General features: G+C 37.2%; 1 protein-coding gene across 1 annotated transcript in view; it reads right to left on the bottom strand.

Moving 5' to 3' along the window:
- The window catches only part of LOC149176682 (uncharacterized), a 63,081-nt gene extending 49,474 nt beyond the window's left edge, over window positions 1–13,607 (bottom strand). Inside the window, exons 1-2 of the mRNA XM_089421531.1 lie at window positions 13,086–13,607; window positions 12,897–12,994 (exon numbers count right to left, since the gene is read on the bottom strand). Coding sequence (XP_089277657.1) covers window positions 12,897–12,994; window positions 13,086–13,588 — 601 coding nt within the window. The 5' untranslated portion in view covers window positions 13,589–13,607. The remainder of the gene's footprint in view (window positions 1–12,896; window positions 12,995–13,085) is intronic.
- Window positions 13,608–23,477: the final 9,870 nt, after the last annotated feature.

Genomic DNA, 23,477 nt, shown 5'->3' with positions numbered 1-23,477 from the left:
CGTTATATTGTGTTATATTGTGGTTGTGTGCATATGGGGTGTAATTTTTTTGATTTAATTTATTTATAAATATGATAAAAGTTGAATTTAAATATTATACAAATATATACCCAACGGATTTTTAAAATGGGTAAGAAAAGTAAGATATTCACTCAACAAAATCTCAATCCAACTCTAAATTTAAGCATTGTTTTCAAGTCTTTCATTTAATGCTTACATGTCAAAATTAATATCACAAAGATTAATACAAAAATGACAAATTAGCACTTGTGGGCATTTTGAAATCTCACCGACCATGCTCTTTCTCCACCACAATCTTCAAACTTCCCACTTGACTCATTTAATGTGCAATTGTCTCCGACTATCGAGCTTGCATGATCAACACTATTGACATTATTTTAAATCTAAAAAACAAAAACTAGATATTAGATTATGTATTTAAAACCAATAACTAAAACAATGACTAAATTAATAATAAACAATTATAAAGCAAAATTACATCATCTAACATGTCGGCTATTATTCATTCCCATCCCAACCCTAGCCTTATTTAAACCTCATTGAGTTTTGACTTATTTCACTCATGGATCTAGTCCTGATGATGAACCACAGAGGTTGGTTCGAAATGTCGATTCCAATCAAACATGAATGCGATGACTCCAAAGATAGTACTACAAAGAATATAGATCGCAGAAGCCTCAAATCAATAACTATTGACATACTTTATTATGACAAGTTACATAGCTCATTGCAGTTGTTAGAAAATATAGCGAAGTAACCGAACCATCCTATGGACAAACTCTCATATGTTAGATGACATAGCTTGTTGTATCTGAGAATCTCTCTAGCACACTTAGCAACATATAAGGAGAACATGTAGTTGATGTTCCTGGATTTATTCGACCCATCAACTTTATAACAAACGGTAGACGTAACCAAATCAATGATATGTTCTCGTTGCACCATATATAATGAAAACCGCTTATTTAAATTATATTATTGTATTTTATTATTGGTTCTTCATAACGTAAAATTTTACAAACTCAATTATAACTATATATATCACCCAAAAACTCCTAATCACCCATTACTGAAGCTTGTCTGTCAATATTAACATGGAAATCCATATGAATATTAAGATGGAAATGTGGCTACAACGATCTATTTCCTTTTACAAGTAAGGTATATTAAAATATTCTACACAATGATTGTAATGATATTGTCCATGTTTGTGAATATCATGGATGAAAACCAATGTGCAGCTGAAAATCGTAGATCGTCATTCTTCACATTCTTGGGGATGGGTGCACAAAATGGATCAGGGGAAGCACTGTGGAACACAAGTTCCTACGGACCAAGCTAGCAAGCATGTAGGGGTTGAGATACTTCTCAGGTTTCATTATCTGTTTTGACCAACATCCATTTGATAACATTTATGGTTGGTTTGATCCCGTGAATCAATGAATTCACAATGAGGTTGATCGCTCGTCATCTGTAGACACAAACACTAATGTACATGCTTATGAATGAGTGGTAATGAGAGTGATTTTTAATTTGCAACACTCAAAGAAAGCTCATAATGGCTATTGGTTGGCTCTGCAAGTATATGTACATGCCCACCAAAATGGATGTGTCGAGGGCATCATAAGACCATCATTATCTTTCTAGGCTAAATCAATGCACAGCACATCAAACTTAATAGACAAAACCTGCAACAATAACCAACATGCCCTAATGATATTGACAATACAGTAATGGAGTCTTACTAGTGTCTTACTAGTCTTACACCTGAATCAGAGCCGAGATGTTCAGTAACTGCAACATGCCTAATACCTTCATCTATGATCCAAACATTTGTCTTAGTATTGACAATATAATGAGCTTCGAGAGCAAGGTGGATCTAAGCGGGATGAAGTTTAATTGTAACATATCACATCTAGGTAAGTTGGGCGCACTCTCTGTATATCAACAAGTTGTCTCACTACCAAATTCACCTATATCAAGTTAATGCCCAAATGCCTCAGCATAACCACCTTTACTTATTACCGTCAGTTTTCTCCGTGAGGATGTTGTGTTTACCTGATGGCAAATCTCTTTAAAAAATAACTAACTTGCTATGACATTATGCTCTTAAAACAAATACGTACACTCTCCATTTTTTTCGGCCCGAAGGGGCTGAGAGCCAGCGCATATGGGCTCATGCATACCAATTATTTTATTTTTCACTTAATTCATTCACAAATATTATACAAATATATAGTTGGATTGAGATCCCACTGATTTTAAATATAGATAAAGAATTTGAAATATTCTCTCAACAAAATATCAAACCAACTCGAAACTTTCATATAAACATTATCTCCAAATTTTATATATATAACATTTTATTGAAATAAATATATATTATAAAACTATTTTAAACTGTAACAATAATCCTATAACCAAATACATAATTTTCCAACAAAATATATAGTATGATTTAACAATTTATAAATATCCCATAAACTATAAAATATAAATTTGATTTAACAACTTATATAAATTCTTAAGCTTTGATTTCAAATCAGCTAAAATATGAAAACCATTTAAACTTTGATTTCAAATCATAAGCTAAAATATAAAAACCATTTTGTTAGACCCAAACTTCCAGCAAAGTTCCTATTTCCTTTTAAGAATTCTTTAATGAGATCTTTGATCCCACGTATAATTTTTAAGTCATAAAAATATTAGACAAGCCATTCATCATTTTTAACTTAATCTATCATTTTGAGATTCAGAATAAAATAAATGATTATATAATTGTATATATATGAATATAAAAATTTATATTATTATAAATATTTTTAAGTCATAAATTCTTTTATGAGATCTTTGATTCCACCTATATTAGATAACACAATTCATCATTTTTAACTTAATCTATCATTTTGAGAGTCAAAATAAAATAAATGATTATGTAATCATATATATATATATATGAATATTAAAAATTTATATTATTATAAATAAAATTTATATTTTTCTTACACATTAAAATACTTTAAATTTCATGATTTATTATATAATTTTAAATATAAAAATAAAGCTTAATTCATAAACCATGATTTGAGTCATGAACACCATCCCTATCATAACTAAATATTTCTATAAACCATGAACGAGGTCATTAAAACCATTTCTACTATAAAGAAATATCAGATATGTTATTTCTTTTCATACACTAGAAAGTCGACCGAATTTATAAATCTTACCTACCCTTTGAAAGTTAATTAAATCTCTATTCCTAAATATTAGCTTTACTCCATCTGATCCCTTCTTGATTTCCTCCATCCTCAAAATTAAGAGTGTCGAATGGTCTGTATTGGTGGTCGGTTGGAAAGTGGTTGGAAAGTGAGTTCCTACGACAAAGTACAAGACATGTAATTTCAAGGATTAGATAGGGGAGAGATTCCTATTCTTGTGCAGGGACCAGTAGTTGATATAATACTGGTCCCACCAAACCACCAGTGATTAAGACTTTTGAAACCAATATTTAAACAGAAATAAATAACATTGTGTTTAAATAAGTTTTAAATTATGTCCAAAAATCACCCATATATTGACTGGGCCCACAACTGTCCATAAATAGTATTTAACTATTTAATATTGCAAAACATATTGACCCAAGTAGAAAACAGCTAGAGCCATAAAGGCTTCCAAACTGGTCTATTCCAGAAGTACAAAACAGCAGTCACTTCAACCCCCACTCATCAGAACTGCAACTTTGCATCCCAAATAAATATGCCTACCTGCACATAACAAAAGGAATGTATGTCAGCCATAACTGCTGTGTTGTTCAACAACTAAACACCCTATGTTCAATAAATGACACCCAACCCAACAACAATTAAATCCAATTTGTTCAATAAATGACACCCAACCCAATAACAATTAAATCCACTTTGTTCAATAAATGACACCCAGACCCAATAACTGCAATAAATGACAACCAACTCACTCTATTTCTCATTAAAACAGATCAAAGCACATGGATCAACAAATAAACAATTCCCAACCATTAGATCACAGCAAATTAAATCCATACCACACATTCAAAATGAAGCCATTGCAATCCATGTGCATCCATGTCCACCAATTAAAATCAAGTCCCCAAAACTATAAAAGAAGTCCACCCACTGTTGAAGTTGCATCTTATGCTTTCAAACTATTCAGCAAACTTCAAGACAACATCACAGAACAGTAGCCAATATATTCAAGTCAGTTATATGAATTACAACTCATTCTTCTTACAGTTCTGTTTTTATTGTTTTCATTTATCAAATTTCTTACATTACAGTTCTTTCCATTCATTTATCAGATTTCTTACATTACAGTTCTGTCCATAGGGTGGTGACAGTTAACCTATACAGTTACAGTTAACTTTTTTTATACAGAGTTTATGTATGTGTTCTAGCTTATAGAGTTAAGCTATCGAATACAGTCGTATCCATCTAATCAATGTCACAGGTTGCTTACCTTACAGGAATTGAAGGTTAGCTTACACGAATTATTCGATCATCAACTTCATAGGGATTACAACTTACATATCACAAATGTTACGTATGTCCAAATGTTACGTATGTCGTGCTAGTACTGTAGTCATAGCTTGTTTACCTAACAGGAATTGAACCTTCAACCTTAGCTTACAGGAATTGAACCTTGAACCTTAGCTTACAGGAATTTAGCGATAGCTTGTTTACCTAACAGGAATTGAACCTTGAACCTTAGCTTACAGGAATTGAACCTTTATTATGGCTTGGGTTCTATGGTTCCTCCATAAGAACACTGAACGCCTAGCTTCGCAGAGCAGCTCTCCCCCAGCCCACAACATAGTGTGGAATCTGGATCGTTTCATCGAGCACCATTTCTTTTAGATATAAAGGTGTTCTGACTCTATTGGATCAAGTCATAATCTACGCCTTTTACTAGTATACTACTATGGGGAGAGACTAAGCTCTATTTCAGAGATTGGACTCTCTTATTTTGATTAGCCCCTACTAGTAAGAAGCTGTTCCCGAGCCAGGTTCCCTGGATCCACTCCTAGTCGGGCCTAAATGAATGAATGAAGAAGGGGGCGGGCAGCACTCTAAAGAAAGAAGCCTTTGCTCGTTGGACAGCTACCGAACTGGCTTGCTTGACTTACTTTACTGGTCGACAACTATATTATTATAAGACCTCCTGTCAGAAAGAAGGAAAGGTTATTGTAAAAGAAAGAATGCCAGCCGATGTCAAACTGTACTCCTAGTGTGAACCATCCGATTTTGGGCAATTCAGAAGTGACAAGATCCGAGTGAACATGGATGAGTTAAAACATAGAACATAAACGAATTGTAACTTTAATGACTCTGATAAACTTAGTAATTTTTCACATATTTTCAGAAGCATGAAGCTATTGAGAAAGCAAACATTTTGATATTGAGTCGAAAGACTGCAAATAAGTGAATTTATACTACTGATGAATGGACCATAGAACTGGGGAATGGTATCTTAGAATGGAAACCCGAGCAGATGACCATTTCTCTTTATTGGATTAGATGACTGTAAGATTTTAGATAATGAGAAAACACAATTATAAGTAACATATCAGATGACAGTCTTATTGGCCTTCATATCTTTTCACCTCGTTGAGCTCGAGACCTTAGGGTATGGAGAGCCCGAGCCATACGGAGTTGTAAAAGTTGGACCAAAGGAATGGGGATTTACATAATTCAGCACTGTAAATTAAGTCACAGATAATGGAGAGAAATCTTGGAGCAGAGATTGTTCTTCACAATATTCAAAATAAGTAAATAAATTATATGAGAAAATATAAAAAAATAAATGACTGCAATGAAACTCAATTAAACTGAAGTAAAACCATTTGTCTATGACACCTGGGAGACCATAGAATCATAATGTAACAAGCTCTGTATCCAAAATGTTTTGTCCTTACTGAAAAAATGAAAAATGTGGGTAACATAATTTTCAATTGGTAATAGAATTTGATCATGGGTAAACAAGTAGAAGGAATCAAAGACCAAGATTTTTTAATTCCAAAAATGTAGAGAAAATTAGGAATAGCATTAAATATCCTCAAATTGTTAGCAACTATAGAATAATATTTGTTCTGAAATATTTCATCTCTTATCAAATTGAAATTCAACACACAATCTCAGTGAAATATTCATGGCCAAAAAAGTTACAAATTCGATCCTTGTTAAATATCAAAAAACTGAGTCTTTCTTTGACAGCTGAAAACAAATGCTCTATCAGGACAAAATCAACAAATTGAGTCTTTCTTTGACAACGTTGAAAAAAAATGCTTTGTTAGGACAAATTGTTGCATGAATCTGTGACCTAAAGGCCTAAGCTCATTGTGTCCATGGGAAAATTTGCACTTCAACCCATTTGAATAGGTTCCCTTTTTCTCATAATGCATGGACAACTTGATTTTATAATTATTTACCTCGTCATAAATGTTGGAACTTATTGCATTGCCATAAATTGTTTCTAGTTTCTGACCAAAAATAGAAAGTTCGGGCTGACCCTTTTGAAGTTCTTCTTCTGAGTGAGCAAACTGACAATCAGTTCCCCACCCACACTTCTTTTTAGCCTAATAAAAATGGAAAATAACATATTTGTATGGAGGAAGTGTAACTATTTTAGTAGCACGTATCTCCTTCACATTTGATAATTTCCTGTAACAAGCTCTGTATCCAAAATGTTTTGATAATTTCCTGTAATAGAGGAAAAGTAATTTTTGTAGAAGTAATAAAGCATAATTTAACATATATTCTAATGTCTAAATGCATGCAATAATTTTACAGGTTGTTGCATCTATGGCAAAAGGAAGTTACTCTGCTCGTACAAGGAGAAGTGGCAGGAGAGTGACAAGGGGTGCGCAGCTGCGATGCACATCGTCTGATGATGACAGGCCAGCTGATGTCGATGCCAGCAATGCACCAGGGAACATTGTTGAAGATGACCATGTGACAGCCGCTGATGTTAACACACCATCAGCCACAGAACCACCATCAACAACAGTCCAAGGGGCAAGCTCAACTAAAAAGATCAGTGCTATAAGAGGATGGACAAAAGAACAAATGTTAGTTGCAATTGACGACATAGAGTTTAATGGATACTCAGTTCGGGCATCTGCAAAAAAACATGGTATTCCTCCCTCGTCAATACATTATTGGATAAATGGACTGACTCATACAAAACGTAGAGGGCCTCTTACAGTTATGACTGAGGATGAGGAGGCCGAGGTGGTTGAGTGGTGTAAAGAGATGGCCCAACTGGGACATGGGCTAGAGTTGATACAACTCAAATCAACAGTTGCTCAAATCTGTCAAGGGAGGCCAAACCCATTCAAAGATGGGTTTCCTGGTAAATCATGGTGGTTTGGGTTTAAAACAAGGCATCCAGAACTTGTATTGCGTACTGCTGAGGGCCTTGACAGAGACAGAGCATTAAATTTGCGCCCTGCAGTTGTGCAAAAATTCTATGACACACTTTCTAGTGCTTATGATAAACATTCTTATGGAGCAGACCATATATGGAACTGTGATGAAACAGGTTTACAGGCAGGGAGGAATTGTGGCATGCGGGTAATTGCCAAGAGAGGGAGCCGAAATGTGCCAAAGATTTTGCCCAAGAGCAGGGAGTGGATAACTATTTTATGTTGTGTTAATGCAATTGGTACTTCAATCCCAGGATTTTATCTATTCAAAGGTAAAAATCAACTGAAAAACTATATACAGAACTGTGAACCAGGTGCATGCATGGCTGCACATCCCCATGCATGGATGACTAAAGAACTGTTTCTAAGTTGGCTTTTTCACTTTGCTGCATCGGTACCAGGTGGCGTCTCGCCTAATAACAGACACCTTTTGATATTAGATGGCCATGGGAGCCACATGGCTGTACAAACAATTGAGGAAGCAAACAATTTAGGCATCGACCTGTTGACATTGCCCGCTCATACCACTCATAGGCTGCAACCCCTTGATGTTAGTGTGTTTGGCCCTTTCAAGAACTATTTCAGGTCGGAGCGTGCTGCATGGATGGCAAAGAATCCAGGGGTTGAGGTGAAAAGGTTTGAGCTAGCAGAGCTTGCAAGTAAAGCTTTTAAAAGGGCTTTGACACCATCAAATATCAAGGCTGGCTTTAGGAGGACAGGAATCTGGCCACTGAACTATGATGCTCTTATGCATGACACTGGTTGTAGCCAAGCGTTTCATGTGGATGGTCAGGAAGAAGGGAATGTCCAAACATGTGTTGAAGTGCAAGAAGTAGATGACCAAGATGATGTTGTTGCAGCTGGTAATATGATTTCCCTGTCTCAAGGACAGTTATATGCTGAAGATGATGAAACTGTGTGTGAAACACAATATAACAATGAACAAATTCCTAGTAACATGGAGATTGTTCCACCAACTCAAGAACATCAAATTCCTGTCGCTGATATTGCTAATGATATTGTTGAACATGCAGTTGACAATGACCAATTGACATTGCCAAGCCAAGTAACCCCACCTTCATGGCTAGCAGAAGCAATGATCAATTTGAATGCACATAGTGTCTCAGCAACCAATGAAGAAAGCATGAACATGCCCTCACAACCAGCAGAATTGAACAGTGAAATTGTTCATTTTTTTGTGGACAATAGATCAATGGAAGAAGATGAAGGACATAATGAGGCATCAAATGAAGATAATGATATGGTTCAATCAGTTCCAACAGATACTGAAAGGGAAGTACCAAGCAATGACATGCAGGTGGAAGGGGTGGAGAAGACACTTGGACGGTTCCTAAAGCTACCAGTAGAGAGAGTATCAATGAGAAAAACGCAAGGTGCACCGGGTAGTCTTCGTCTGGGCCGAAGCTCACAGCTACTCACCTCAGAGGACTATATAAACCTGTTAGTTGAGTCAGAAAAAAAGAAACTTGAAATGCAAGAATTAAAACAGAAAAAGAAGGATATGGTCAAGGAGAAGAAGGCAGCAAGGATTGTTGCAGCACAACAGCGAGCAGAAGAAAGGATTGAAAGAGATAAAGCAAGGCAAGTTAAGGACCAACAAAAGCAAATGGCAAGACAGGAAAAGGAAAAACGAAAGGCACAACAAATGCTTGAAAAGGAACAAGGGATGATCAACGATACAAGAATAGATGATGAAACTAGGATTATTTCAAACTCATTGGACTCCATTGCAGATAATACACCATTATTCCAAGATCTCATAAACATTCAAGTGCCCCACTATCAAACCGAGGGTTTACCCACTTGCCTTGTTCCTACCAGAGCTGGTGTCAATTATCTGTATGCTCATTACACACCTCCACTTAATGCAGGGGTCAGTAGTGCAAATGTGAGGTATGGGTACTCAATACCTCCATGGTTGGAAGCTGCAAATTGGAATCAATCATATGGCAACAATCGACCATTTCCTAATCAGCCCTTGACTGGTAGGCCAACCTACCTGGCTCAAGAAGGTAACTCAGGGAGTTTTGGCACTCAAGATTCTCAGGGCCATAAAGAATAGGGGTGTCATATGTTTTCGGTTCTAACCACATTATGATGTGGATTTTGGATGGATTGTATCTTTTTCTTGGCACAGCAACATTTTGGCTTACAACCTAGTAGTGATTTCTTGTGGCAACCTAACTGTGTGTTGATAAGAAATTTTCAATGGAATATGTCTTTCTGTAAAATATTAATTATGATAAAACTATTTCTATAAGTTATTCTGTGCGCACTGTACAAAGCTCTAAACTCACTTATGGCTCCAATAAGTGGACCGTTATAATGTGATGACAGTGCTGGGCAAGTTTACAATCACTTAACACTGAATAGAAGTCTACACTCACAATTAGAAACACCTCCTGCTCGCTTCTAATGTACGAGGCACTAGTAGTAAGGAACTCTATACTTAGCATGTTATTGATTGAATTAGAATGAATAAGAACTTTACATTGCTGGAAACTAGAAATACAATAAAGAACATAGTTATGATTTTTATCAATCACCTAGGGGAGGGTCGCCAATACATGTGCGCCCTCCCCGCCACGTCATAATACCACGCGTCAACCCACATGGCTCCGGTACGACACCTGTCCACCGTGGAGTATGCCCAACTTATAAAGAGCATGTGTTTTTATATGTGTCAGTAAAAATGATGGAAGTATCTAAATTAATCAAATCAGTTGATGAACAACTATGAGAATCATATTGTTCCATCTTGTTACATCAACTTTCCAAAAGCAATTGAGAAATTTGGGTGCACAGTAACCTAATCAGCTATATGACGAATTGTGGCTTAGTCATTAATTCTTTTCTAAGCACCTATTCACCTTTTTCATTTTCCTTCATGAGTAGATCAATTGTTTGACAATTACAATAATTTATAAATCTACAAAATATAAACCAGCGTAGACCCATCTTAAGATGGGATCTTTTAAGCATCAAGAGAATCATGTCTCTGTTTCTTTAGATCCCTTTTTACACTTATGAGTTATGGGGTTAATATTGATCTATAACAGTGTATTACGGTACAGAAAAATTATGAATTGCCTCTAATACATGTAAGAAGGAAATTCCAAAGCAGTAGGTATACAAAAATCCCACAAAATTGCTTCAGAGCTCAAAATCTACAGCATGTTAAGCTTTCCTGTAATTTAAACTTCCCTGCACAAAACTAGGCATTGCAAAAATAAGAGAGATTCAAAGGAAATCAGTGTACCGAAAGGAAATCCAGGGTAACTGCAATTGTGGGTCTTGTCATCAACGCTGGAGATAAATAATGTTTAAAATTTGAATGAACCTTAGGAAAGATCAACAATCAGGCAGAAGCACATGCCATTCTTAAAGGGATTGAATTGGCTCTTGATAAGAGTGTTCACAGTATCTAATGCATGGCAACTAAGCAACAATAATTATGTTTTTTGGAATAGAGATTATACCGACTCCATAAATTTAAAATTTCAGTAGGTCATGTGCTATATACGGGTCAAGGAGGGTTTTGATTCAATATTCTTTTCACATATTACAAGAAATTTACATTCAGAGGTACACAATCTAGACAATTCAACAGCTACAATGGACACCAGCACCCTACAAATATATCACTATTATCAACACATTCTCCTCTCCCGATAGCTCTGCACTCCTTATATCCCTGTTCCCCAAGCAACTAGGAAGAAAAGTTTCAAAAGTGCATAGAAATCTGTTTGCAGAATCAAATATTCCAACTTAGCACAATTCCTACACATCCCTTGGAAGTACAAAGGTTGTCTCCAACACAAATGGCAGACCACCAAAGAAATGGACTCTCCTATAATTGTGATGAAAAATATGCTCCAGGTCATAGGTGTAAAAAACAGAAATTGTTCCAAATTGATATGCCCACTCAAGACCTGACCGAAGACATAACTACTGAGAGACACTGGAGTTACAGGTTGAAAACACCAACACTCTGACTCAAGCAGATATCGAACCTATTTCTTCATGAAGAACGGTCAATCTCTCTGCATGCATTATCGGGCATTTCAACTCTAACAAAACCCTGACAAGGAAACTCTAACAAAACCCTGACAAAACTCTAACAAAACCCTGACAAGGATTTAATCCTATAAAGTTTGCTAGTAAAAGCTGAGCGATATTAAAAGGAAATAAAAGAGTAGAAGCTTTGTTCATAAAACAGTAAACCCTACCCATTTCTGGACTATATAAACTCATCAGCTGTAAAAACAAAATAACCTTCAAATAGAGATGCACCGTCACAAGTGAAAACGATCTCAAAAACTTAGCACTATGCAAGGTTTTACAGCATAAGGAAATCATAATATTCTACAATGAGTAAATCAAGAATAGTAGCGTTCAAACAGTATCCAGAGAAGTCAATTTAAATAATAGAGAATGCAACTTGTGTGTAAAATTCGGAATAAGACTTTCATAGAAGGAAACAAGCTAACAGTTATGACTTCAAGAAACCATAAATAAATTAACAGTATAACTGTGATTAAGGTCGTAAAATGTCCACGGCTTCCATACAAATGTCCACGGCTTCCATACAACACTGTAGCCCAAGTCAATTTAAATAATAGAGAATGCAACTTGTGTGTAAAATTCAGAATAAGACTTTCATAGAAGGAAACAAGATAACAGTTATGACTTCAAGAAACCATAAATAAATTAACAGTATAACTGTGATTAAGGTCGTAAAATGTCCACGGCTTCCATACAAAGTCCATACAAATGGCCACGGCTTCCATACAACACTGTAGCCCAAGTCTGCGAAGAAGCTTCATAAGGGTTTAGTGAGGCTTTAGAAGAGCCTTCCCCTCCGAGCAGTCGAATATAAAACAAACAATAGCACGAAGCAGAGCACTCAGAACTCAAGCAGAGCACTCAGAACTCTATGAAAGAAAAGAGAAACCCTCATATCCCAAATGAAAAAGATAAAATAGCAGGGACAATAAAAATGCAGCGTTTTTATCTATAAAGCAAACACAGTAACAAGGCAATTGAGAGCAGCTACAGAGAGTTTCGAAAGTTGGTCTGGGCTCATTTCCGCGATGTTCCATTTTCCCTTTGTCTTTCTGCTCGAGGCCGGCTATGCAAGTCAGGGGAGAGCAGCTACAGAGCGTTTTGAGGGCTAAAACAGGCTAAAACAGCCAAAACAGACAGAATGCCATAGAATGCCTAAAACCCTAAACCCTAAAACAGCAAAAATGCCATAGAATGCCTAAAACCCTAAACCCTCAAAAAATTGCTCAAAATACTGCCATAAAATGCCATAGAAAGTTCACAAAATATCCTGTTAGAGATGCTTGTGTTGAAAAACACAGAGTAAAGCTGGTAGGATTAAAAATCCTACCGGTTACAGGCCATGGATGGTCGCCGACCTCCCCACCTTCCCCACAGCTCGCCAGACCTTCTCCACACCTGCAACGTCCTTTTCCACACCTGCAACACCTGCAACAGGAAGAAAAAAGCCATTAGAAGCCATTAGAGATCACAAAAACAACAAAAACAGCAGAGCTAAACCCTAAAAATGTTATGTTACCTCAAGCTCAGTAGAATGGCGACCGACTCCTCCCCAAACAACAAAATCGCCGAATAAGACCACCACCAGAGAAATGCTAAACAACCGGCATTCCATGTTAAACAACTTGCATTCCAGAACGACCAAGAAATCCAGGCGGAAAAGCACAAGAAAAGCAGAACCGCTGTCCCAGCCAGAAACCCAGAAACTCCATCAAACCTTCGCACCAGCACACGAATAAACGACTCTGCGCGCAACAATACAAACCCTGTCAACCGAACACAGCATTCCCCCAACACAGGTTCTAACCACCATGCGCGCAGGTTACAGGGCCGTCCCGCGCCATCTTCGGCGGGGGGCTTCGCCCAACTACCGGCCCCGAGCAGAAAGACAAAGGGAAAATGGAACATGGTCGAAATGAGCCCAGACCAACCATGTAAATGGCGCCAAGTTCGTGTTTTAATGTTGGAGGTGATAGCCCACACGGCCAGCTCCACGGTGGACAGGTGTCGTACCGGAGCCATGTGGGTTGACGCGTGGTATTACGACGTGGCATTCTCTATTATTTAAATTGACTTGGGCTACAGTGTTGTATGGAAGCCGTGGCCATTTGTATGGACTTTGTATGGAAGCCGTGGACATTTTACGACCTTAATCACAGTTATACTGTTAATTTATTTATGGTTTCTTGAAGTCATAACTGTTATCTTGTTTCCTTATATGAAAGTCTTATTCCGAATTTTACACACAAGTTGCATTCTCTATTATTTAAATTGACTTGGGCTACAGTGTTGTATGGAAGCCGTGGACATTTGTATGGACTTTGTATGGAAGCCGTGGACATTTTACGACCTTAATCACAGTTATACTGTTAATTTATTTATGGTTTCTTGAAGTCATAACTGTTATCTTGTTTCCTTCTATGAAAGTCTTATTCCGAATTTTACACACAAGTTGCATTCTCTATTATTTAAATTGACTTGGGCTACAGTGTTGTATGGAAGCCGTGGCCATTTGTATGGACTTTGTATGGAAGCCGTGGACATTTTACGACCTTAATCACAGTTATACTGTTAATTTATTTATGGTTTCTTGAAGTCATAACTGTTATCTTGTTTCCTTCTATGAAAGTCTTATTCCGAATTTTACACACAAGTTGCATTCTCTATTATTTAAATTGACTTGGGCTACAGTGTTGTATGGAAGCCGTGGACATTTGTATGGACATTTGTATGGAAGCCGTGGACATTTTACGACCTTAATCACAGTTACACTGTTAATTTATTTATGGTTTCTTGAAGTCATAACTGTTAGCTTGTTTCCTTCTATGAAAGTCTTATTCCGAATTTTACACACAAGTTGCATTCTCTATTATTTAAATTGACTTCTCTGGATACTATTTGAACGCTACTATTCTTGATTTACTCATTGTAGAATATTATGATTTCCTTATGCTGTAAAACCTTGCATAGTGCTAAGTTTTTGAGATCGTTTTCACTTGTGACGGTGCATCTCTATTTGAAGGTTATTTTGTTTTTACAGCTGATGAGTTTATATAGTCCAGAAATGGGTAGGGTTTACTGTTTTATGAACAAAGCTTCTACTCTTTTATTTCCTTTTAATATCGCTCAGCTTTTACTAGCAAACTTTATAGGATTAAATCCTTGTCAGGGTTTTGTTAGAGTTTTGTCAGGGTTTTGTTAGAGTTTCCTTGTCAGGGTTTTGTTAGAGTTGAAATGCCCGATAATGCATGCAGAGAGATTGACCGTTCTTCATGAAGAAATAGGTTCGATATCTGCTTGAGTCAGAGTGTTGGTGTTTTCAACCTGTAACTCCAGTGTCTCTCAGTGGTTATGTCTTCGGTCAGGTCTTGAGTGGGCATATCAATTTGGAACAATTTCTGTTTTTTACACCTATGACCTGGAGCATATTTTTCATCACAATTATAGGAGAGTCCATTTCTTTGGTGGTCTGCCATTTGTGTTGGAGACAACCTTTGTACTTCCAAGGGATGTGTAGGAATTGTGCTAAGTTGGAATATTTGATTCTGCAAACAGATTTCTATGCACTTTTGAAACTTTTCTTCCTAGTTGCTTGGGGAACAGGGATATAAGGAGTGCAGAGCTATCGGGAGAGGAGAATGTGTTGATAATAGTGATATATTTGTAGGGTGCTGGTGTCCATTGTAGCTGTTGAATTGTCTAGATTGTGTACCTCTGAATGTAAATTTCTTGTAATATGTGAAAAGAATATTGAATCAAAACCCTCCTTGACCCGTATATAGCACATGACCTACTGAAATTTTAAATTTATGGAGTCGGTATAATCTCTATTCCAAAAAACATAATTATTGTTGCTTAGTTGCCATGCATTAGATACTGTGAACACTCTTATCAAGAGCCAATTCAATCCCTTTAAGAATGGCATGTGCTTCTGCCTGATTGTTGATCTTTCCTAAGGTTCATTCAAATTTTAAACATTATTTATCTCCAGCGTTGATGACAAGACCCACAATTGCAGTTACCCTGGATTTCCTTTCGGTACACTGATTTCCTTTGAATCTCTCTTATTTTTGCAATGCCTAGTTTTGTGCAGGGAAGTTTAAATTACAGGAAAGCTTAACATGCTGTAGATTTTGAGCTCTGAAGCAATTTTGTGGGATTTTTGTATATCTACTGCTTTGGAATTTCCTTCTTACATGTATTAGAGGCAATTCATAATTTTTCTGTACCGTAATACACTGTTATAGATCAATATTAACCCCAGAACTCATAAGTGTAAAAAGGGATCTAAAGAAACAGAGACATGATTCTCTTGATGCTTAAAAGATCCCATCTTAAGATGGGTCTACGCTGGTTTATATTTTGTAGATTTATAAATTATTGTAATTGTCAAACAATTGATCTACTCATGAAGGAAAATGAAAAAGGTGAATAGGTGCTTAGAAAAGAATTAATGACTAAGCCACAATTCGTCATATAGCTGATTAGGTTACTGTGCACCCAAATTTCTCAATTGCTTTTGGAAAGTTGATGTAACAAGATGGAACAATATGATTCTCATAGTTGTTCATCAACTGATTTGATTAATTTAGATACTTCCATCATTTTTACTGACACATATAAAAACACATGCTCTTTATAAGTTGGGCATACTCCACGGTGGACAGGTGTCGTACCGGAGCCATGTGGGTTGACGCGTGGTATTATGACGTGGCGGGGAGGGCGCACATGTATTGGCGACCCTCCCCTAGGTGATTGATAAAAATCATAACTATGTTCTTTATTGTATTTCTAGTTTCCAGCAATGTAAAGTTCTTATTCATTCTAATTCAATCAATAACATGCTAAGTATAGAGTTCCTTACTACTAGTGCCTCGTACATTAGAAGCGAGCAGGAGGTGTTTCTAATTGTGAGTGTAGACTTCTATTCAGTGTTAAGTGATTGTAAACTTGCCCAGCACTGTCATCACATTATAACGGTCCACTTATTGGAGCCATAAGTGAGTTTAGAGCTTTGTACAGTGCGCACAGAATAACTTATAGAAATAGTTTTATCATAATTAATATTTTACAGAAAGACATATTCCATTGAAAATTTCTTATCAACACACAGTTAGGTTGCCACAAGAAATCACTACTAGGTTGTAAGCCAAAATGTTGCTGTGCCAAGAAAAAGATACAATCCATCCAAAATCCACATCATAATGTGGTTAGAACCGAAAACATATGACACCCCTATTCTTTATGGCCCTGAGAATCTTGAGTGCCAAAACTCCCTGAGTTACCTTCTTGAGCCAGGTAGGTTGGCCTACCAGTCAAGGGCTGATTAGGAAATGGTCGATTGTTGCCATATGATTGATTCCAATTTGCAGCTTCCAACCATGGAGGTATTGAGTACCCATACCTCACATTTGCACTACTGACCCCTGCATTAAGTGGAGGTGTGTAATGAGCATACAGAGAATTGACACCAGCTCTGGTAGGAACAAGGCAAGTGGGTAAACCCTCGGTTTGATAGTGGGGCACTTGAATGTTTATGAGATCTTGGAATAATGGTGTATTATCTGCAATGGAGTCCAATGAGTTTGAAATAATCCTAGTTTCATCAGCTATTCTTGTATCGTTGATCATCCCTTGTTCCTTTTCAAGCATTTGTTGTGCCTTTCGTTTTTCCTTTTCCTGTCTTGCCATTTGCTTTTGTTGGTCCTTAACTTGCCTTGCTTTATCTCTTTCAATCCTTTCTTCTGCTCGCTGTTGTGCTGCAACAATCCTTGCTGCCTTCTTCTCCTTGACCATATCCTTCTTTTTCTGTTTTAATTCTTGCATTTCAAGTTTCTTTTTTTCTGACTCAACTAACAGGTTTATATAGTCCTCTGAGGTGAGTAGCTGTGAGCTTCGGCCCAGACGAAGACTACCCGGTGCACCTTGCGTTTTTCTCATTGATACTCTCTCTACTGGTAGCTTTAGGAACCGTCCAAGTGTCTTCTCCACCCCTTCCACCTGCATGTCATTGCTTGGTACTTCCCTTTCAGTATCTGTTGGAACTGATTGAACCATATCATTATCTTCATTTGATGCCTCATTATGTCCTTCATCTTCTTCCATTGATCTATTGTCCACAAAAAAATGAACAATTTCACTGTTCAATTCTGCTGGTTGTGAGGGCATGTTCATGCTTTCTTCATTGGTTGCTGAGACACTATGTGCATTCAAATTGATCATTGCTTCTGCTAGCCATGAAGGTGGGGTTACTTGGCTTGGCAATGTCAATTGGTCATTGTCAACTGCATGTTCAACAATATCATTAGCAATATCAGCGACAGGAATTTGATGTTCTTGAGTTGGTGGAACAATCTCCATGTTACTAGGAATTTGTTCATTGTTATATTGTGTTTCACACACAGTTTCATCATCTTCAGCATATAACTGTCCTTGAGACAGGGAAATCATATTACCAGCTGCAACAACATCATCTTGGTCATCTACTTCTTGCACTTCAACACATGTTTGGACATTCCCTTCTTCCTGACCATCCACATGAAACGCTTGGCTACAACCAGTGTCATGCATAAGAGCATCATAGTTCAGTGGCCAGATTCCTGTCCTCCTAAAGCCAGCCTTGATATTTGATGGTGTCAAAGCCCTTTTAAAAGCTTTACTTGCAAGCTCTGCTAGCTCAAACCTTTTCACCTCAACCCCTGGATTCTTTGCCATCCATGCAGCACGCTCCGACCTGAAATAGTTCTTGAAAGGGCCAAACACACTAACATCAAGGGGTTGCAGCCTATGAGTGGTATGAGCGGGCAATGTCAACAGGTCGATGCCTAAATTGTTTGCTTCCTCAATTGTTTGTACAGCCATGTGGCTCCCATGGCCATCTAATATCAAAAGGTGTCTGTTATTAGGCGAGACGCCACCTGGTACCGATGCAGCAAAGTGAAAAAGCCAACTTAGAAACAGTTCTTTAGTCATCCATGCATGGGGATGTGCAGCCATGCATGCACCTGGTTCACAGTTCTGTATATAGTTTTTCAGTTGATTTTTACCTTTGAATAGATAAAATCCTGGGATTGAAGTACCAATTGCATTAACACAACATAAAATAGTTATCCACTCCCTGCTCTTGGGCAAAATCTTTGGCACATTTCGGCTCCCTCTCTTGGCAATTACCCGCATGCCACAATTCCTCCCTGCCTGTAAACCTGTTTCATCACAGTTCCATATATGGTCTGCTCCATAAGAATGTTTATCATAAGCACTAGAAAGTGTGTCATAGAATTTTTGCACAACTGCAGGGCGCAAATTTAATGCTCTGTCTCTGTCAAGGCCCTCAGCAGTACGCAATACAAGTTCTGGATGCCTTGTTTTAAACCCAAACCACCATGATTTACCAGGAAACCCATCTTTGAATGGGTTTGGCCTCCCTTGACAGATTTGAGCAACTGTTGATTTGAGTTGTATCAACTCTAGCCCATGTCCCAGTTGGGCCATCTCTTTACACCACTCAACCACCTCGGCCTCCTCATCCTCAGTCATAACTGTAAGAGGCCCTCTACGTTTTGTATGAGTCAGTCCATTTATCCAATAATGTATTGACGAGGGAGGAATACCATGTTTTTTTGCAGATGCCCGAACTGAGTATCCATTAAACTCTATGTCGTCAATTGCAACTAACATTTGTTCTTTTGTCCATCCTCTTATAGCACTGATCTTTTTAGTTGAGCTTGCCCCTTGCACTGTTGTTGATGGTGGTTCTGTGGCTGATGGTGTGTTAACATCAGCGGCTGTCACATGGTCATCTTCAACAATGTTCCCTGGTGCATCGCTGGCATCGACATCAGCTGGCCTGTCATCATCAGACGATGTGCATCGCAGCTGCGCACCCCTTGTCACTCTCCTGCCACTTCTCCTTGTACGAGCAGAGTAACTTCCTTTTGCCATAGATGCAACAACCTGTAAAATTATTGCATGCATTTAGACATTAGAATATATGTTAAATTATGCTTTATTACTTCTGCAAAAATTACTTTTCCTCTATTACAGGAAATTATCAAAACATTTTGGATACAGAGCTTGTTACAGGAAATTATCAAATGTGAAGGAGATACGTGCTACTAAAATAGTTACACTTCCTCCATACAAATATGTTATTTTCCATTTTTATTAGGCTAAAAAGAAGTGTGGGTGGGGAACTGATTGTCAGTTTGCTCACTCAGAAGAAGAACTTCAAAAGGGTCAGCCCGAACTTTCTATTTTTGGTCAGAAACTAGAAACAATTTATGGCAATGCAATAAGTTCCAACATTTATGACGAGGTAAATAATTATAAAATCAAGTTGTCCATGCATTATGAGAAAAAGGGAACCTATTCAAATGGGTTGAAGTGCAAATTTTCCCATGGACACAATGAGCTTAGGCCTTTAGGTCACAGATTCATGCAACAATTTGTCCTAACAAAGCATTTTTTTTCAACGTTGTCAAAGAAAGACTCAATTTGTTGATTTTGTCCTGATAGAGCATTTGTTTTCAGCTGTCAAAGAAAGACTCAGTTTTTTGATATTTAACAAGGATCGAATTTGTAACTTTTTTGGCCATGAATATTTCACTGAGATTGTGTGTTGAATTTCAATTTGATAAGAGATGAAATATTTCAGAACAAATATTATTCTATAGTTGCTAACAATTTGAGGATATTTAATGCTATTCCTAATTTTCTCTACATTTTTTGAATTAAAAAATCTTGGTCTTTGATTCCTTCTACTTGTTTACCCATGATCAAATTCTATTACCAATTGAAAATTATGTTACCCACATTTTTCATTTTTTCAGTAAGGACAAAACATTTTGGATACAGAGCTTGTTACATTATGATTCTATGGTCTCCCAGGTGTCATAGACAAATGGTTTTACTTCAGTTTAATTGAGTTTCATTGCAGTCATTTATTTTTTTATATTTTTTCATATAATTTATTTACTTATTTTGAATATTGTGAAGAACAATCTCTGCTCCAAGATTTCTCTCCATTATCTGTGACTTAATTTACAGTGCTGAATTATGTAAATCCCCATTCCTTTGGTCCAACTTTTACAACTCCGTATGGCTCGGGCTCTCCATACCCTAAGGTCTCGAGCTCAACGAGGTGAAAAGATATGAAGGCCAATAAGACTGTCATCTGATATGTTACTTATAATTGTGTTTTCTCATTATCTAAAATCTTACAGTCATCTAATCCAATAAAGAGAAATGGTCATCTGCTCGGGTTTCCATTCTAAGATACCATTCCCCAGTTCTATGGTCCATTCATCAGTAGTATAAATTCACTTATTTGCAGTCTTTCGACTCAATATCAAAATGTTTGCTTTCTCAATAGCTTCATGCTTCTGAAAATATGTGAAAAATTACTAAGTTTATCAGAGTCATTAAAGTTACAATTCGTTTATGTTCTATGTTTTAACTCATCCATGTTCACTCGGATCTTGTCACTTCTGAATTGCCCAAAATCGGATGGTTCACACTAGGAGTACAGTTTGACATCGGCTGGCATTCTTTCTTTTACAATAACCTTTCCTTCTTTCTGACAGGAGGTCTTATAATAATATAGTTGTCGACCAGTAAAGTAAGTCAAGCAAGCCAGTTCGGTAGCTGTCCAACGAGCAAAGGCTTCTTTCTTTAGAGTGCTGCCCGCCCCCTTCTTCATTCATTCATTTAGGCCCGACTAGGAGTGGATCCAGGGAACCTGGCTCGGGAACAGCTTCTTACTAGTAGGGACTAATCAAAATAAGAGAGTCCAATCTCTGAAATAGAGCTTAGTCTCTCCCCATAGTAGTATACTAGTAAAAGGCGTAGATTATGACTTGATCCAATAGAGTCAGAACACCTTTATATCTAAAAGAAATGGTGCTCGATGAAACGATCCAGATTCCACACTATGTTGTGGGCTGGGGGAGAGCTGCTCTGCGAAGCTAGGCGTTCAGTGTTCTTATGGAGGAACCATAGAACCCAAGCCATAATAAAGGTTCAATTCCTGTAAGCTAAGGTTCAAGGTTCAATTCCTGTTAGGTAAACAAGCTATCGCTAAATTCCTGTAAGCTAAGGTTCAAGGTTCAATTCCTGTAAGCTAAGGTTGAAGGTTCAATTCCTGTTAGGTAAACAAGCTATGACTACAGTACTAGCACGACATACGTAACATTTGGACATACGTAACATTTGTGATATGTAAGTTGTAATCCCTATGAAGTTGATGATCGAATAATTCGTGTAAGCTAACCTTCAATTCCTGTAAGGTAAGCAACCTGTGACATTGATTAGATGGATACGATTGTATTCGATAGCTTAACTCTATAAGCTAGAACACATACATAAACTCTGTATAAAAAAAGTTAACTGTAACTATATAGGTTAACTGTCACCACCCTATGGACAGAACTGTAATGTAAGAAATCTGATAAATGAATGGAAAGAACTGTAATGTAAGAAATTTGATAAATGAAAACAATAAAAACAGAACTGTAAGAAGAATGAGTTGTAATTCATATAACTGACTTGAATATATTGGCTACTGTTCTGTGATGTTGTCTTGAAGTTTGCTGAATAGTTTGAAAGCATAAGATGCAACTTCAACAGTGGGTGGACTTCTTTTATAGTTTTGGGGACTTGATTTTAATTGGTGGACATGGATGCACATGGATTGCAATGGCTTCATTTTGAATGTGTGGTATGGATTTAATTTGCTGTGATCTAATGGTTGGGAATTGTTTATTTGTTGATCCATGTGCTTTGATCTGTTTTAATGAGAAATAGAGTGAGTTGGGTGTCATTTATTGCAGTTATTGGGTCTGGGTGTCATTTATTGAACAAAGTGGATTTAATTGTTATTGGGTTGGGTGTCATTTATTGAACAAATTGGATTTAATTGTTGTTGGGTTGGGTGTCATTTATTGAACATAGGGTGTTTAGTTGTTGAACAACACAGCAGTTATGGCTGACATACATTCCTTTTGTTATGTGCAGGTAGGCATATTTATTTGGGATGCAAAGTTGCAGTTCTGATGAGTGGGGGTTGAAGTGACTGCTGTTTTGTACTTCTGGAATAGACCAGTTTGGAAGCCTTTATGGCTCTAGCTGTTTTCTACTTGGGTCAATATGTTTTGCAATATTAAATAGTTAAATACTATTTATGGACAGTTGTGGGCCCAGTCAATATATGGGTGATTTTTGGACATAATTTAAAACTTATTTAAACATAATGTTATTTATTTCTGTTTAAATATTGGTTTCAAAAGTCTTAATCACTGGTGGTTTGGTGGGACCAGTATTATATCAACTACTGGTCCCTGCACAAGAATAGGAATCTCTCCCCTAGTCAAATTGATTACAAATTTGAAACAGAAGTAATTTGGTATTCAATTTATTCTAAAGATGGATTTTTTGGAACTGGTAAAGCATGCACGTATGATGTGGTGGTTGGGGCGGTTGGTTTTCGCACCCCTAAGGCACGTTCGATTCTTGTGGGAGCTGCGGCTGCAACACATTTGATCCGTTAATGACTTTTCGCTATGCCGATATCTGTTTCGGCTATGACTTAATCGCCACAGCACATTTGATCCGTGGATGACCTCTCGCTATGGCGATATTTGTTTCGGCTATGACTTAATCTGCTCGCTTCGGCAATTTGTAAAAATCTGCTTTCTTCGGCGATATATGATATATGTTGAATCGGCTATGACTTAATCGCCGCAGCACATTTGATCCGTTGATGAACTCTCGCTATGGCGATATCTGTTTCGGCTATGACTTAATCTGCTCGCTTCAGCGATTTGTAAAAATCTGCTCACTTCGACGATATATGATATATGTTGATTCTTCAAAGGGGATGCTTCTCTCCCCACTGGAAAAAAAAAAAGCAGCTGAA

This window comes from Pinus tabuliformis, chromosome 4_1, assembly GCF_031772625.1.
Source record: "Pinus tabuliformis cultivar Carrire ecotype Pingquan chromosome 4_1, CPIR1, whole genome shotgun sequence".
NCBI classification, from domain to species: Eukaryota; Viridiplantae; Streptophyta; class Pinopsida; order Pinales; family Pinaceae; genus Pinus; species Pinus tabuliformis.
Note: the sequence above shows the minus strand (reverse complement) of the source record. Positions and strands in the feature narration are given on the sequence as shown.